At 36.1% G+C, this 17,756-nt stretch overlaps 1 protein-coding gene and 1 non-coding gene across 2 annotated transcripts in view; one reads left to right on the top strand and one right to left on the bottom strand.

Annotated features, from left to right (window-relative positions):
* Window positions 1-273: 273 nt before the first annotated feature.
* LOC114216681 (U6 spliceosomal RNA) lies at window positions 274-378 on the top strand. The gene has a single exon (XR_003610822.2). It is a non-coding gene; the product is annotated as a U6 spliceosomal RNA (small nuclear RNA).
* Window positions 379-831: 453 nt separating this feature from the next.
* Window positions 832-17,756, bottom strand: part of REDIC1 (regulator of DNA class I crossover intermediates 1) — a 67,211-nt gene continuing 50,286 nt past the window's right edge. The window contains exons 11-12 of the mRNA XM_028113206.2: window positions 11,230-11,312; window positions 832-1,299 (exon numbers count right to left, since the gene is read on the bottom strand). Of these exons, the coding sequence (XP_027969007.2) occupies window positions 832-1,299; window positions 11,230-11,312 (551 nt within the window). The remainder of the gene's footprint in view (window positions 1,300-11,229; window positions 11,313-17,756) is intronic.

Below are 17,756 nucleotides of genomic sequence, written 5' to 3'. Positions count from 1 at the left end.
CAAAACTTATATTTTATAAATGAGAAACTCTAATATTTTTGAAAAGAATCTTAGCAAGATTAAAATTAGTGAATATAAATCATTTTTCCAATGTTGGACATTTCTTTTATAAAGGCACTGAAATATTTTTTATCTCGTGAAGAAAAAACCATTTTCCTTTGAATTAATATAAGCTCCAACAAAAAATATTATCCAAACAAAACAGAAAATATATTTTATCTAAAAATTGCCAGAATTTTTTAATGAGGGTATATTTAATATAAGTGATTAATAATGCTCACTTTGGCAGCATATTAAAATTGGAACAATACAGATTAGCATGGCCCCTGCACCAAGATGACATGCAAATTCATAATATAAGTAGCTAACAAAATTCTTATAATAAGATTATAAAACATAAATATTATTTAGCATTATTTTCTGTTTTAAAATCTTGGAAGAGAACATTTTTGGTAACAGATGCACTGCACTAAATTTTAAAATAAAGAAAACTTGGAAGGAAGCAATTAAGCATACTTTTATCCATAAATAGCAGCATATCATAATATAATAATCACCATGAAAATTATAAACAGTAAATTTACATATATATTATTTTCTAAAAACTTGAAGACATACTATGTATATCTTGAACATATATCTATGTATATGTTAAAAAACTATGTAAAATGAACTGTATACATTAATATTTAAATGTTTTAAAACGAGCCATAAATATATCCTGTAAATACTTTCACCTTGTGCTTAGCTATATATTCTCTTTCCTTACTATGTTAATGAAATTCTGAACATTAAATGAAATGCTAAATCTTAGTCTGAGATTTTAGAATATTAGTTGTTCTTAAGGATTTCCTGCCCTCCAGTGGTATCTGCCTTAATATCTTCACTGCACCTTTCAACATTACAAAGAGAAGACACATTACTTCTACATTTACATTTTGAAATTATATCACACTGTACAGCAGCATCTAATTTTTCTTCCACTGCAGGTTCACAGCCTGTTTGTACCCATGCATCACATCTTGCAACCTGCAGAATGCAGTTATTACTGGTTTTGTTTTGTAATATGTGTGCTGAATTACACTGAGACTGTGGAATCTGATCTGTCTTATTTTTCATTGAGAACTGGTGACGATTCTCATTTTGTTTATGAATTTTAGCATTGTTCTTAATAATCCTACCACATGGAAGTTTTGGCATCATTTCTAGATAAAAATTATTACTTGTTTCTTTGATTCTGATGGACCTCCTATTTGATTCTTCAATTTGCTGTAATATTTGATCTTCATCTTCAGATGGCTAAAAGAAATTTAGTATTTTTGCTGTAAATTTTTGCTTAAATTTACAAAAATCATTCAATCACTTCACAGAATTCTTAAAATTCATACTACAGAAAATTTCAAAATACAGAAGATACTTGGCAGGTTGCAATTCAAAACTGGTATACCAGCAGTCTTCAAACAGTAATCTACTGCCTCTGGAGATTCCTCAAAAAAATTAAAAACAGAACTACCATATGATCCAGTAGTTCAACTACTGGGCATTTAACCAAAGAATACAAAAACACTAATTCAAAAAGTTATGTGCACCCCTATGTTTACTGCAGCATTATTTACAAAAGCCAAATTATGGAAGCAGTCCAAGTGTCCATGGACAGATGAATGGATAAAGATGATATGACATCTACACATACATTTATACACACACACACACACACACACACACACACACACACACATATATAATGGAATATTAGCCATAAAAAAGAATTAAACCTTGCCATTTACAACAACATGGATGGACCTATAATGACAATAATGCTAAGTGAAATAAATAAATCAGAGAAAGACAAATACCATATGATTTTACTCATATGTAGAATTTAAGAAACAAAACAAATGAACAAAGAAAAAGAAGACACAAACCAAAAAACAGACTCTTAATTATAGGGGAGGTGGTTTCGGGGAATGCATGAAATACATGAAGGGGATTAAGAGTACAATTATCATGATGAGCACTGAGTAATGTATACAACTGCTGAATCACTATACTGTACACCTGAAAATAATATAACACTATGTTAATGACGCTGGAATTAAAATTTTAAAAAACGGTAATAATCTACCACTTCCAGGAGGTTTGTGGACTTTTAAAATAGCAAGAACAATAATAATAAATCTTGTATTAAAAATGCTAAAGAGGGGGCCCCTGGAGGGCACAGTCTGTTAAGTGTCTGCCTTCGGCTCAGGTCATGATCCCAGGGTCCTGGGATGGAGCCCCACGTAGGGCTCCCTGCTCAGTGGAGAGCCTGCTTTTCCCTCTCCCTCAGCAGCTCCCCAGCTTGTGCCCTCTCGCATGCTCTCGCATGCTGTCAAATAAAAAAAAAATCTTAAAAATGCAAAAGAGATAAAAAAGATAAGAGGAATTTTGTCTCTTATCAATCCCCATAATAAAAGGCTACATCATCCCCCTACCCTTTCACAATGGTATTAATAAATTATTCACTAATTGACTTATTAAGTCAAAAAATATCTATATTGTATCTTTTATGGACCCAGTCTCATGAAAGGTATAATTTAAGGAGAGTATCAGCTAACAGAAAATCAAACAGACAAAAGAAAAGTTAAATAAGAATAAATATCTCAGAGCAGTGGCCTAGTCTGTTAAGCATCTAGCTCTTGATCTCAGCTCAGGTCTTGATCTCAGGGTTGTGAGTTCAAGCCTCTGCATTGGTCCTACTTTAAAAAAAGAAAAAGATTAAAAAAAAAGAATAAATATCTCAACTGTTACCTAAAAAGGCAAATTTAAAAACTCTTAATAGGTGTAGATTTCAGTTTGCTAGCTTGAATATCAACTTCATGAAAAATTTATCTTTTAATTACTGAACTAACCAAAATATTTTTTAACAAAAATTCTATTTAAAGTATTGATTATTCCAGCTTTAGAAAAAAAAAAAAAGGCAGAGTTAACATAAAAACCCTGAAATGAGGTGTAGGTCTCAGTGGATTGGCACTGAAATAGAAAAAGTAAGCCCAAGAAATAGCATTGAGACTGCCTGGGCACACATTAAAGAAAACAAGCTCGATATATTTATTCAAGAAAATATTCCTTTAGCATCTGCAATGTGAGTGAAGCAGACATGGATGCTGCCCTATTAAAGCACGCATTCTCGGGGCGCCTGGGTGGCTCAGTCAGTTAAGCGGCTGCCTTCAGCTCAGCTCATGATCTCAGGGTCCTGGGATCGAGCCCTGCATCAGGCTCCTTGCTCAGTGGGGAGTCTGCTTCTCCCTCTCTCTCTGCTGTTTCCCCCACTTGTCTCTCTGGCTCTCTCTCTGTGTGTGTCAAATAAATAAATAAAATCTTTAAAAAAAAGTAAAGCACACATTCTCATGGGTGGAAAGGATATTAACTGAATAACCATATACATGTAGATATAATTACAAATTGAGAAAAGCATTAGAAAGAACAAGTATGAAGCACTCTGAAAGCATAACTAAGGGACCTAATTTCTTATTTTTTTAATTTTTATTTTATTTGAGAGAGAGAGAGAGAGAGCAGCAGGGGGAGGGGTAGAGGGAGAAGAGGCAGACACTTAACCAACTGAGCCACCAGGCGCCCCGTAAGGGACCTAATTTAGATTGAGGAGCCAAGGAGGGGCTTTTAGAAGTCACATATTTGAACTGAGACATAAAGGATGAATAACAGTAAGGTAAAGGAAACAGGATATATAAAGGCCCTGAAACAGAAGAGATTGACAAGCTAAGGAAAGTGAAAAGTTAATACATGTGGAATGTGGTGTAAAAGGGAGAATACTGGAAGTTCAAAATGTAGCCAGAGACCGGATTACACATGGCCTGTATAACCACTAAGTCGTTTAGATTCTGTAAATCCACTGAATAGATGAACACAGAAATAACATGATTAATTTAGGTTTTCAAAAGATCATGTTGACTGCTAACAAAAAAAGTGGGGCAAGAGTGGAAGTAGAGAGATCTCCCAGGAGACAACCACAATAGTGCAAGAACAATATACTGATACTTTAGTGTGCTAACAGCAGAAGTTGAGAAAAGTAGATGAATATGCAATTTATTTTGGATGTAGAACTGATTGGATGAAGTGATGGAATGAATGTGGTTAAGAAAACTGACAAGGCAGAAAGAAATGAAAAAGGTAACTAAATTTTTGGCATGAGCAATTGAGTGGATAAAAAAGGTATCTACTAATATAGGAATTATCAGAAAAACTGATTTGGGGCAAAGACCAGGAGTGTTCAGTTTAAGGTGTGAGGGAGATTTTTGTGAAATATCCAAGAAGATATATCAAGCAGGAAACTGGACATCTAAATAAGGATCTGGACTAAAGTGATAACGCTGAAAACTGTCATGAGTCAGATAGCATATGTCAATGGGATACAGAAATGTAGAGTTGAGAGTGTAAGTTAAGAGAAGAAAAGAGTCCTGTAGCAAACCCCAAACATTACAACATTTATATAGGCAGATGGAAGAGAGTCAGCAAAGGTATAAGGTAGAATTCAAAGAGGTATGAAGGAAACCAAGATACTGTGCTATCACAAAAGCAAATAGAAGAAAATGTTCCAAAAAAAGAAAATAAATCACTTCTACCAGTATTATTAGTTCTCATAAAATAAAACCTGCAAAGTGACCAATGAATTTGGCAACATAGAGGTCACTGGTGTTCTTCCTTAGCAAGAGTAATATGGATGGTGAGCCAGAACAACAACTACCACCAAAAAAAATTGGAAGATTTAATGAAGGAGAATTCAGTGAAGGAGAATATCATTGAAACATGTGATTTAGAACCTGGAAAAGATGGTGGAGGAGTAGGGAACCCTATTCCAACCAGTCCCTGGAATTGACCTGGATATATCTACCAGACCACTCTGATCACCCATAACACCATCAGCCTGAGATGTAAGAAGATAGATCTGGATCTCTACAAACAGAATATTGCAAGCAGTTGGTTTCAAGGTACGAAGCAGAGAGCCGTGATTCTGCAGGCAGATATCGGAGGATAAATGGAAGGGGGAGGGAGCTGAGCCATCAGGATCCTACACCACCGGCGAGTGGTAACCTTTAGCACTGGGACTGGGCACAGACTCACAGGCTGGTAGTGATGGTGAAAGGACTTTAGGGCAGCCCCCCAGACTGAAACCTGGAGCGGCGGGGCCACATGTGCGAACTGGGGGCGACTGGTGGTTTTAGAAGCACAAAGGGCAGAGACATGCCTGGACCAGGAGGCGAGGACTGGGAGCACTGCTGAGGGGCACACTACCCAGGATGCTGCAGTTTATAGCAGCACAGACAGAAACGGAGAGTGTGTGCCCTGGAGAGCTCACTGAAGAACAGACTGCGATCTCTCTGTTCTGAGGCAGAGGGCTGGAAACGATCTCTTCTGCTCTCTCAGAAGAGACGCGGAAAGCCGCCAGGGAAAGCCACCAGAGAAAAACCCCAAAACGCTGGTTTTCACTGAGCCCAGCCCCCACCACAGGGGGCAGGGCAACTCTGCCCAAACAGGGTTCCCTGAACAACAGAGCAGCAGACCCCTCCCCCAAGAAGACAGGCTGAGAAAACAAGAGGCCGGCAACCTTAAGGTCCCTATAAAACAGGTGCATCTTGCTTGGGTTGCAGTCAATAATTTGAACTCTGTACATTCCTTCAACCACCTCTCAACAGAATGACTAGGAGGAGGAACCCCCAAAATAGGAAAGACTCAGAGACTATGACTTATGCCACAGATTTACAAATGGATACAGATAAAACCAAGATGTCAGAGATGAAATTCAGGGTAGCAATTGTGAAGACAATACCTAGAATGGAGAAATCGATTAATGGCAACATAGAGTCTGTAAGGGCAGAAATGAAAGCTGAATTGGCAGAACTTAAAAATGCTATCAATGAGATCCAATCTAATCTAGATGATCTAACAGCTAGGGTAAACGAGGCAGAGAATGAACTAGTGATCTAGAAGACCAATTAATAGAAAAGAAGGAAAACAAGAGGCCAAGGAAAAACAACTCAAAATCCATGAAAATAGAATCAGAGAAATAAGTGACACCATGAAACATTCCAATGTCAGAATTATAGGAATCCCTGAGGGGTTGGAGAGAGAGAGGACTAGAAGATATATTTGAGCAAATTGTAGCTCAGAACGTCCCTAATCTGGGGAATGAAACAAATATTCGTGTTCTAGAGGCAGAGCAGACCCCTCCCAAGATCAAGGAAAACAGGCCAACACCCCGGCATGTAATAGTAAAGCTTGCAAATCTTAGAACCAAAGAAACCATTTTAAGGGCAGTTACAGGGAAGAGAATCCTTATGTACAGAGGGAAGAACATTAGATAATGTCAGACCTATACACAGAGACCTGGCAAGCCAAAAAGGGCTGGCAAGACATATTCAGGGTTCTAAATGAGAAGAACATGCAGCCAAGAATACTTTATCCAGCAAGGCTGTCACTTAGAATGGATGGAGAGATGCAGAAACTTGGAGAGATCCAAGACTGGCAGAAACTGAAAGAATATGTGACCACTAAGCCGGCCATGGAAGAAATATTAAGGGGGAGTTCTATAAAAGGAGAAAGACCCCAAGAGTGATCTAGAACAGAAATTTACAAGGACAATCTATAAAAACAAGGTTCTCACAGGCAACATAATGACAATAAATTCCTATCTTTCAATAATCACTCTCGACATGAATGGCCTAAATATTCCCATAAACAACACAGAGTTGCAGACTGGATAAAAAGAGACAGGACCCATTCATATGCTGTCTACAAGAGACTGATTCTGAACCTAAAGATACATCCAGACTGAAAGTGAAGGGATGGAGATCCACCTTCCATGCCAACGGACCTCAAAAGAAAGCTGGGGTAGCAATTCTTATATCAGACAAGTTAGATTTTAAGCTAAAGACTGTAGTTAGAGGCACAGAAGGACACTGTATCATTCTTAAAGGGTCTATCCAACAAGAAGATCTAACAGTTCTAAATATCTACACCCCCAACATGGGAGCAGCCAACTACATAAGCCAACTGTTACCCAAATTAAAGAGTCATAATGATAATAATTGTAGGAGACCTCAATACTCCACTCTCAGCAATAGACAGAACATCTAAGCAGAAAATCAAGAAACAAGAGCTTTGAATGACACACTGGACCAGATGGACCTCATAGGTATATACAGAACATTCCACCCTAAAACAAGAGAATACTCATTCTTCTCGAGCACACATAGAACTTTCTCCAAAACAGACCACATACTGGGTCACAAATCAGGTCTCAACTGATACCAAAAGATTGAGATTATTCCCTGCATATTCTCAGACCATAATGCTTTAAAACTGGAACTCAATCACAAGAAAAAACTTGGAAGAAATTCAAACACTTGGAAGCTAAAGACCACTCTGCTCAAGAATTTTTGGGTCAACCAGGAAATAAAAGAACTTAAACAAGTCATGGAAACCAATGACAATGAAAACGCATCGGTCCAAAACCTATAGGATACTGCAAACGTGGTCCTAAAGGGGGAAATACATAGCCATCCAAGCCTCACTCAAAAAAATAGAAAAATTCCGAATTCAACAACTAACTTTACACCTTAAAGAACTAGGGGAAAAGCAACAAACGATGCCTAAGCCACGCATTAGGAGAGAAATAATTTAGAGCAGAGATCAATGAATTAGAAACCAGAAACAAAGTAGATCAGCTCAATGAAACTAGAAGCTGGTTCTTCGAAAGAATTAATAAGATTGATAAACTGGCCAGACTTAGCCAAAAGAAAAGAGAAAGGACCCAATTTAATAAAATTATGAATGAAAGGGGAAAGAGCACGACTAACACCAAGGAAATAGAAACAATTATTAGAAATTATTATCAACAACTATATGTCAATAAATTGAGCAACCTGGAAGAAATGAATGCCTTCCTGGAAATGTATAAACTCCCAAGACTGAAACAGGAAGAAATTGACAACCTGAATAGGCCAATAACCAGTAACGAGATGAAGCAGTGATCAAAAACCTCCCAATAAACAAGTGTCCTGGGCCTGATGGATTCCCTGGAGAATTCTGCCAAACATTCAAAGAAGAAATAATACCTATTCTCGTGAAGCTGTTTCAAAAAACAGAAACAGAAGGAAAGCTTCCAGACTCATTCTATGAGGCCAGCATTACCTTAATCCCCAAACCAGGCAAAGACCCCATCAAAAAGGAGAATTTCAGACCGATATCCCTAATGAATATGGGTTCCAAAATTCTCAACAAAATCCTAGCTAAGAGGATCCAACAATACATTAAAAGGATCATCCACCACGACCAAGTGGGATTTATCCCCGGGATGCAAGGGTGGTTCAACATTCACAAATCAATCAGTGTGATAGAACACATTAATTAGAGGAGAGAGAAGAACCATGTGGTCCTTTCAATGCAGAAAAAAAGCATTTGACAAAATACAACATCCTTTCCTGATTAAAACTCTTCAGAGTATAGGGATAGAGGGAACGTTCCTCAAGTTCATAAAATCCATCTATGAAAAACCCACAGTGAATATCACCCTCAATGGGGAAAATCTAAGAGCCTTTCCCTTAAGATCAGGAACACGACAAGGATGCCCACTCTCACCACTATCGTTCAACATAGTACTAGAAGTCCTACCAACAGCAATCAGACAACAAAAAAATTCAAAAAGGTACTCAAATTGGCAAAGAAGAAGTCAAACTCTCTCCACAGATGACATGATACTTTATATGAGAAATCCAAAAAACTCCAACCCCAAATTACTAGAACTCGTACAGCAATTCAGTAATGTAGCAGGATATAAAACAAGGCACAGAAATCTGTTTTCTTATACACTAACAATGCAACTGCAGAAAGAGAAATTAGAGAAACGATTCCATTTACAATAGCACCAAAAACCATAAGATACCTCGGAATAAACCTAACCAAAGCGGTAAAGGAGCCATACTCTAGGAACTACAGAATACTTATGAAAGAAACTGAAGAAGACACAAAAAGATGGAAAAACATTCCATGCTCATGGATCAGAAGAATAAACATTGTTAAGATGTCTATGCTACCCAGAGCAATCTATACCTTCAATGCCAGCCTGATCAAAATTCCAATGACATTTTTCAAAGTGCTGGAACAAACAATCCTAAAATTTGTATGGAATCAGAAAAGACCCCAAATCGCCAAGGAAATGTTGAAAAAGGAAAACAAAGCTGGGGACATCACGTTGCCCGACTTCAAGCTTGATCACCCTTCAAGCAGTGATCAACAAGACGGCATGGTACTGGCACAAAAACAGACATACAGACCAATGGAACAGAATAGAGAACCCAGATATGGACCCTCAACTCTATGGTCAAATAATCTTCAACAAAGCAGGAAAAAATATGCAATGGAAAAAAGACAGTTTCTTCAATAAATGGTGCTGGGAAAATTGAACAGCTATATACAGAAGAATGAAACTCGACCATTTTCTAACACCATACACAAAGATAAACTCAAAATGGATGAAAGACCTCAGTGTGAGACAGGAATCCATCAAAATCCTAGAGGAGAACATAGGCACTAACCTCTTCGATGTTGGCCACAGCAACTTCTTTCAAGATACATCTCCAAAGGTTAGTGAAACAAAAGCAAAAATGAACTTCTGGGACTTCATCAAGATAAAAAGCTTCTGCACAGCAAAGAAAACAGTCAATAAAACAAAGAGGCAACCCACAGAATGGGAAAAGATATCTGCAAATGACACTACAGATAAAGGGCTGGTATCCAAGGTCTATAAAGAAATTCTCAAACTCAACACCCAAAAAACAAATAATCCAGTCAAAAAATGGGCAGAAGACATGAACAGACACCTCTCCAAAGAGGACATACAAATGGTTAACAGACACATGAAAAAATGTTCATCATTATTAGCCATCAAGGAAATTTAAATCAAAAGCACAATGAGATACCACCTTACACCAGTTAAAATGGCAAAAATTAACAAGGGAAGAAACAACAAATGTTGCAGAGGTTGTGAAGAAAGGAGAACCCTTTTACACTGCTGGTGGGAACGCAAGTTGGTACAGCCACTTTGGAAAACAGTGTGGAGGTGCCTCAAAAAATTAAAAATAGAGCTACCCTATGACCCAGCAATTGCACTACTGGGTATATACCCCAAAGACACAGATGTCGTGAAAAGAAGGGCCATATGCACCCCAATGTTCATAGCAGCAATGTCCGCAATAGCCAAACTGTAGAAAGAACCGAGATACCCTTCAACAGATGAATGGATAAGGAAGATGTGGTCCGTATATACAATGGAATATTACTCAGCCATCAGAGGGGATGAATACCTAACTTTCACATCAACATGGATGGGACTGAGATTATGCTAAGTGAAATAAGTCAAGCAGAGAAAGGCAATTATCATATGGTTTCACTTATTTGCGAATAAGTGAATAAAGAATAGCATGGAGGACATTAGGAGAAGGAAGGGAAAAATGAAGGGGGGGAATAGGAGGGAAAGATGAACCATGAGAGACTATGGACTCTGAGAAACAAACTGAGAGTTTTAGAGGGGAGGGGGTTGGGGGGATGGGTTAGCCCAGTGATGGGTATTAAGGAAGGCATGTGCTGCATGGAGCACTGGGTATTATATGAAAACAATGAATCGTGGAACACTACATCAAAAACTAATGATGTATTGTTGGTGACTAACATAACATAATAAAATAAAATTTTTTAAAAAAGAAACGTGATTTATGAGAAATGCAGCATTCCTACTCAGGACATAAATGTCATTCCAATTATTCAGATTACATTACTCAACATTTTATAGTTTTCTTCATATAAGTCTTCAGACTTTTTCTATATATTCTTAGTTATTTTAGGTTTTCAATTATTGTAAGTAGGAACTTTTAAAAAGCATTTTAAAAGAAATACAACTTTATCATATACACATACATATCTCAATAAGGCTGGCTTTTGTAAATAACAATGAACACATCGTTTTTATAAATGTAAATGATACTCATTTACATTTTAATTTTACATTTCTGTTTATAAGTTTCTTACATTTTAAATATTTTAAAATATTTTCTTTACATTTATTTTCACCACTTACTGACAACTTTTTTCAGAGTGTAAAGTAAAACTATGACAAATAAAGTAATTCCAAATTAGCAGAGCATAAATTAATAAGGAAAGAGAAAAGTAACTTACCATCTCTGAACTAGAACTGAAGCAACTGTCTGTTGGCCTTGGAGAGTAACTGGTAGACTGACTACTCTGTGAAGAATCAAGATCTGAAAATAAAGGTTTAATTGATGAAGAATTGTATTTGTTAATGCTCTATAAAATATATACACAGGCAGAATATATTTGCTGGTAAAATAAATTTAGCTGACATTCTACAGAGCACTTTATTATTTTTTTAAAGATTTTATTTATTTATTTGACAGAGAGAGACACAGTGAGAAAGGGAACACAAGCAGGGGGAATGGGAAAAGGAGAAGCAGGCCTTCTGCTGAGCAGGGAGCCCAATGCAGGGCTCGATCCCAGGACCCTGGGATCATGACCTGAGAAGGCAGACACTTAACGACTGAGCCACCCAGGCGCCCCTCTATAGGGCACTTTAAAGTGTTCAAAAACTAGTTAAAATCTTGCATACTTGGCAGCTTGCATTTCTGACAGGTATTATGGGTTTATTCTACATTCAAAACATTTGTATCTGTAAGTAAAATAAGAGTATATAACATAAGGGAAGAAAAACAAAGAAAACTGGATTGATTTTTTTTCCAATAGATGAACCATTTTTTATGAACAAATAAAGTGTCAACTGCAAGAAGGAAGAATAAGCCAAATTTATTAAGTCCCAAGGGACCAGATATTTGCTAATCCAGTAAATGAAGATTCATTGTACAATCAAAATTGTATGAAAAAAATCAATTCGAAGCACCCAGTATGATATTCTTCCATTATCTGCTTAATGTGTTCTCTTAAATGACTGCAAGTAAAGTTTAAAGATGTACCTGAGAAGTAGGTTATGACTCCCTACAATGCAAAAATACTACAGATTGACAGTAGCTTCAACCACTCCTCTCCTTGTTTGTGAAAATGGGTTTGCTATCAAGAAAAGTGCAAGGTAATGGAATGTGGAGCGGCAACTCATATCAAATCACATGCCCTCCTATATGCAAAAAACTGTAAGTACTATCTATACATGCCTCAGATCAGGACTAATGTTCTCTGAAACAGAACTAACCATCAGTCAGCTGAGAGATAGGGAGAACTTAGCTGAACTCAGATACCCTTAGTTCATCATTCTAGAAGGAAATTTATATACCTGTAGATCAGGTTCTCCCTGATAGTAGAAAGCAGAGTACAGAAAAGTAAATGGTAGGATTTTACTAACACCATAATCTAAGAGCATTCCCCCTAGTTAAGGTTCATTCACTTCATAGGTATAGTAAACCCAGAGTCATTAGAATAGAAGACAAATGTCTGTTGAAAGAATATCATACCTATAGCAATGTAAGAAAAGACATGCAGATCAAAATGTCAATTCAGTCCAACACTTACTGAGTAATTACTTTATGTAAGGCACTGTAATAGTACGGAAAACATGACATGCCTACAGTGCTCAAAGTGTTCAGAATTTTTTAATGGAGAAAGACATACTAAGACTGTTTAAAAGAAAAAGTCACAAAATTAGTTGCAACAACAGTAGTCACAGAAGGTACAAAAGTAATAGAGAACTAAGTGTGGTAAGCTCAAAGAGAGAGTTGGGAAGAGCTACAAAAAAAGCACAGCATAGGGGTGTCTGGGTGGCTCAGTTGGTTAGGCATCCAACTCTTGATTTCAGCTCAGGTCCTGATCTCAGGGTCATGGGATCGAGCCCCACATTGGGCTCTGTGCTCAACATGGAGTCTGCTTGTCCCTCTCCCTCTGCTCCTCCCTCTACTCATGCTCTAATACATAAATAAATGAAAAAAATCTTTAAAAAAAAAAAGAAGAAGAAGGCACAGTATAAATAATAGGTTTTTAAAGATGAATAAACATTGTCCAGAGAGACAAGATGAAAAATAGCATACAGAGAAGAAGAAAAAGAAAGTATAAGGATACAGTCTAATATTAAAGGGATTTGCATTTTAGATTATTTACCAAGGCATCTAATTGAGGATAGATTAAAGAAGGGTGAGACTGGATAAAAGCAGGTCAGTTAGAGAATTAACTCAATAAACTCATCATGAAGTGATGAGGATCTACAATAAAGCAGTGAAATTGGGATGAAGAGGCAAAGGATGCAAATTTCAAGAAATCTTTCAAATAGCCTCAATTTTGACAAGTATACAGCTTCAAAATTCTTTGTGAATCTGGTATATAACATTAATACCAAAACATTAGAAAGACTGCAAACACACATACCTACACACATTCTAAAGACAAATCTCACATTATCAATGTAAAAATCTTTAATATAAACACTAAAATTTCAAATTTTAAATTAAAATAGGATATAGTAAAATAGAATAGCAAACAAAATTATAATACATCATAAATTGGTAGGATGCATTATAAAAATGCTAGGATGGTCCATATCACAAAATCCATTAGTAAAATTCACCATTTTAAAAGATCCATACCACCATGAGGTATCACACCTCACACCCATCAGAATGGCCAACCTATAAAAATTTAAAAACCCAGAAAATAGTTAAGTGTTGGCAAGGATGCAGAGAAATTGAAATCCTTGTGCACTGTAAGTGGGAACGTAAAATGATGTAGCTGCTATGGAAAACAGTATAAACGTTCCTCAGAAAGTTAAAACCAGAGGTAACATATGATCCAGCAATCCCATTTCTGGGTATATATCTAGAAGAATTGAAAGCAGGACCCTGAAGAGATATTTGTACACTCATGTTCATTACAGTTATTATTCACAATAGCCAAAAGGTGGAAGCAACCTAGATGTCTCCATACGAATGAATACAGAAAATGTGGTATATACATACAATGGAATATTATTCAGCACTAAAAGAGAAGGAAATCCTGCCATATACTATTACATGAATGAACCTTGAGGATATTATGCTAAGTGAAATAAGCCAGTCACAAAAAAACAAATATTGCATAATTCCACTTATATATCTAAAATATTCAAACTCATAGGAACAGAAAGTTAAATGGTGGTTGCAGGGGTTGTGGGGGAAGGGGAGCAGAGGTGTGAAAATTGCTGGGAAAGTGAATTTTATTTTATGTGGTTTTTTGCCACAATAAAAAAAAATCTATGAAGAAAAATTAATAATCATTTTTAGAGATGCCAAGAATTACTCTTCCCCAAATTACTTATTTCCCCCAAAATCATTTCCTTAAAAAATTCTCAATAAAATAATCAACAGACATGTGCCTAAGCTCAAAATCCAGAATCTTACTTAATATAAAAACATGAGATACATATCCACACTAAAGCAGCAACAAAACAACAAAAGTACCTACAGATAAATCTAACAAGACACATGCAGTAATCTACTTAAAAAGTTTAAAGTGGGGCGCCTGGGTGGCTCAATCGTTGGGTGTCTGCCTTCAGCTCAGGTCATGATCCCGGGGTCCTGGGGTCGGGCCCCGCATCGGGCTCCCTGCTCCGCAGGAAGCCTGCTTCTCCCTCTCACACTCCCCCTGCTTGTGTTCCCTCTCTTGCTGTCTCTCTCTCTGTGTCAAATAAATAAATACAAATCTTTAAAAAAAAAATTGAATAAATAAAAACTTTAAAGTGCCTAAACGTCATTTAAACAAATATTAAAAATACAAAATTAGACTGAATCAACTAAAGAACATCCCCTGTTCTTAGATAGACTAACATCATTAGGTTGACAATTCACACTTCGTTAATATATACATTTAACATTTTCCTAATAAAAATTAAAACATTTCTCTGGAGTTAAACAAGTTGATTTTAAAGTTTATATGAAAAAATAATTTAAAAAAATAGCCAGAAAAACCTTTTTTTAAAAGCGTAAAGGGAGGTGTAACTCTTCTAGAAATTAAACATACTATAAAGTCATCATAATAAAAATAGTATGGTATTGGAACATGAAGATTAGGAAAGAGCAATTAAAAGTATAGAAAGCCCCCAAACAGACCCCAGTATATATAGAAAATTACTATATAAAAAAGGTGGTATCACAAGTACTTAGGGAAAAGATGCATTTTAAAAACCTGAAGAGATAAATATCTCACACCTTAATTCAGGATAAACTCCAAATGGATTAAAGACCTAAATGTAAAAATATAAAATCATGCTAATATTAGAAGAAAATATAAGTGAATTCATTTATAATCTGGGAGTGTGGAGTCTCTCTAATTAAATCCAAAAGTATTAAAGGAAGAAATTGATAAAATTAACTACATAAAAAAATGTTAAGCCTTTTGCAAAAGCAGGAAACACCATAAGCAAAGTAAAAACAACATAAAATCCAATAATAAACTAGAAGAAAATATTTGTGATATATCACAAAGGCCTAAATCTCTTTAATATATAAAGAGCTCTTCTTATATAAGAAAAAATGCCCAAAACTCAAAGACATGGGGCACCTGGGTGGCACAGTTGGTTGAGTGTCTGACCCTTGATTTTGGCTTGGGTTGTGATCTCAGGGTCGTGCGAATTGAGACCCACATTGAGCTCTATGCTCTGTGCAGAGTCTGCTTGGGTTTCTCTCTCTCTCTTTCTCTGCCCTTCCCTGCCTCAAATCAATAAATAAATCTTTAAAAAAAAAAAACCAAACCCTCAAAGACATGAATGGAGAGCTCACAGAAAAATAAATGCAAATACAGCCACCGAACATTTTTAAAAGATTCTCAATTTCACTCATAGAAAGAGAAGTAAAAACTCAAATGTCTATCTATCATTATAAGATTCACAAAAAAATTTCTAAGCTAGACCACAACTCCTGTTGGTGAGTCTGTGGCATAAAAGGAGTATTTCTGGTAGGACTGCCAAATGGTATGACGGAATTTGGCAATATCTACCAAAAAGCCACAGTGTATTGGGTGCCTGGGTGGCTCAGTCTGTTGGGCATCTGCCTCTTAATTTCAGCTCAGGTCTTGATTTCAGGACCGTGCATTCAGGCCCCTTGTTGGGCTTTACACTGGGCACAGAGCCTACTTAAAAAAATAAGTTAAAAAAACCAACGTATCTCCCCTTTGACTCAGCAATCCCACTCCTAGAAATTACCCTACTTCCACAAGTAAGCAACATATGCTTAGTGTGGTTCACTGCAACATTATTTGTAAGAACAGAATACTGGAAACAACCCAAATGTCCATCAACAGGGCATTGACTGAATAAACTATAATCCATCCACATAATGGATTACTACATGTCATAAAAAAAGGATGACAGAATGTCTAACACTAACATGGTGAACACTATAGGATGTTTTGTTAATCTGTTTAATTTAATAAAATATCCTATATTAAATAAAATATCCAGTATTATTACATTTGCAGTGAGAAAGGCAAGGACTAAGATTCATATGTATATGTGCACTAATGTATTTTTAGGCTTTATTTTGGGGGAAAAAAACTGGAATGATAAACCAAAAAACAGCTACTTATATGATGCAGAAGGAAACAGAGCAGCAAAGATAGGGACAGAAACCAAACCAATGTGTTACATATCAAAATATTAAACTAATTCTAAAAGAAAAAAAAACTATAAAAATTTTTAGGTATCCTACTGGACTAGATATCCTGAAGAATCATTCCATCACAGACTATGTAAAAACAGTCAGAAACTTTTGTCCATAAAAAGGCAGCATAGGATAAAAAGATCACTCGAATATGAAGTATTTGCTACACATGGGCCTAAAGCAATTAATATCTAGGATCTATAAAAGATATATAGAATACACACATATAGATATATAAAAGACACATACCATAAGAAAAGCCAAACTTTTTAAAAGAAATAAGGGCAACAGATATGAAAGGCATTTCACAGATGAAACATGGATGTTCAATCAACCTAATTAATAATTAGGGAAATATAAATTAAAATTACAGTGAGATTTCAGATTGCCAACATCATGATAAAAAGCTGAACTGGAGTTAGACTATGTAACAACTAAGACTCCTACCTCTTGCTAGTGAAAGTTTAAAATGGCACAACTACTTTGGAAAATAATTTTGCAGTTACCTGGAAGAGGTAAAAATGTTCATATCATATGAACTAGTCAATTCTGCTCCTAGAACTATATCATAGAGGAAATTTTTACACGTGTGCCAGGAGAAGTATCAAGAATTGCCAAAGCAGCACTGTTTATCATATCAAAATATCCAAACAACCTAAATAATCACTGCCAGAGAATGTAAAAATAAGATGCGATGCTACATTCACAAACTAGAAGGCTTAAAGTAGTAAACAAATAATGAAATGTACCAGAATCACAACTATCAAAGTAAACAAACCCCAAAATATATTATTGGGTGAACAACAAAGAAATAGACAATTGCAGAAAAATATGTAGAATTTGCCTCAATTTGCAGAAAGTTCAAAACCAAGCAATGGAAAAGACTATGTGGGATATCTCAAAAAATGAATTCAGGATAATAGTTACCTCTAGGGGGCAGGATAGGAAATGCAATTGAGAAGAGCTTCAAACTTACTGAGTATACATTATTTCTTAATGTATCAGGGTATCAGTTTCATTATTCACCAAACTATATATATATACAGTATATATACTCAT

Source organism: Eumetopias jubatus, unplaced genomic scaffold, assembly GCF_037043125.1.
Source record: "Eumetopias jubatus isolate StellerSeaLion01/CBP00866 unplaced genomic scaffold, mEumJub1_p1.0 scaffold_8, whole genome shotgun sequence".
NCBI classification, from domain to species: Eukaryota; Metazoa; Chordata; class Mammalia; order Carnivora; family Otariidae; genus Eumetopias; species Eumetopias jubatus.
The sequence above is the reverse complement of the archived record's forward strand: the minus strand, read 5'-3'. Positions and strand labels throughout refer to the sequence as shown.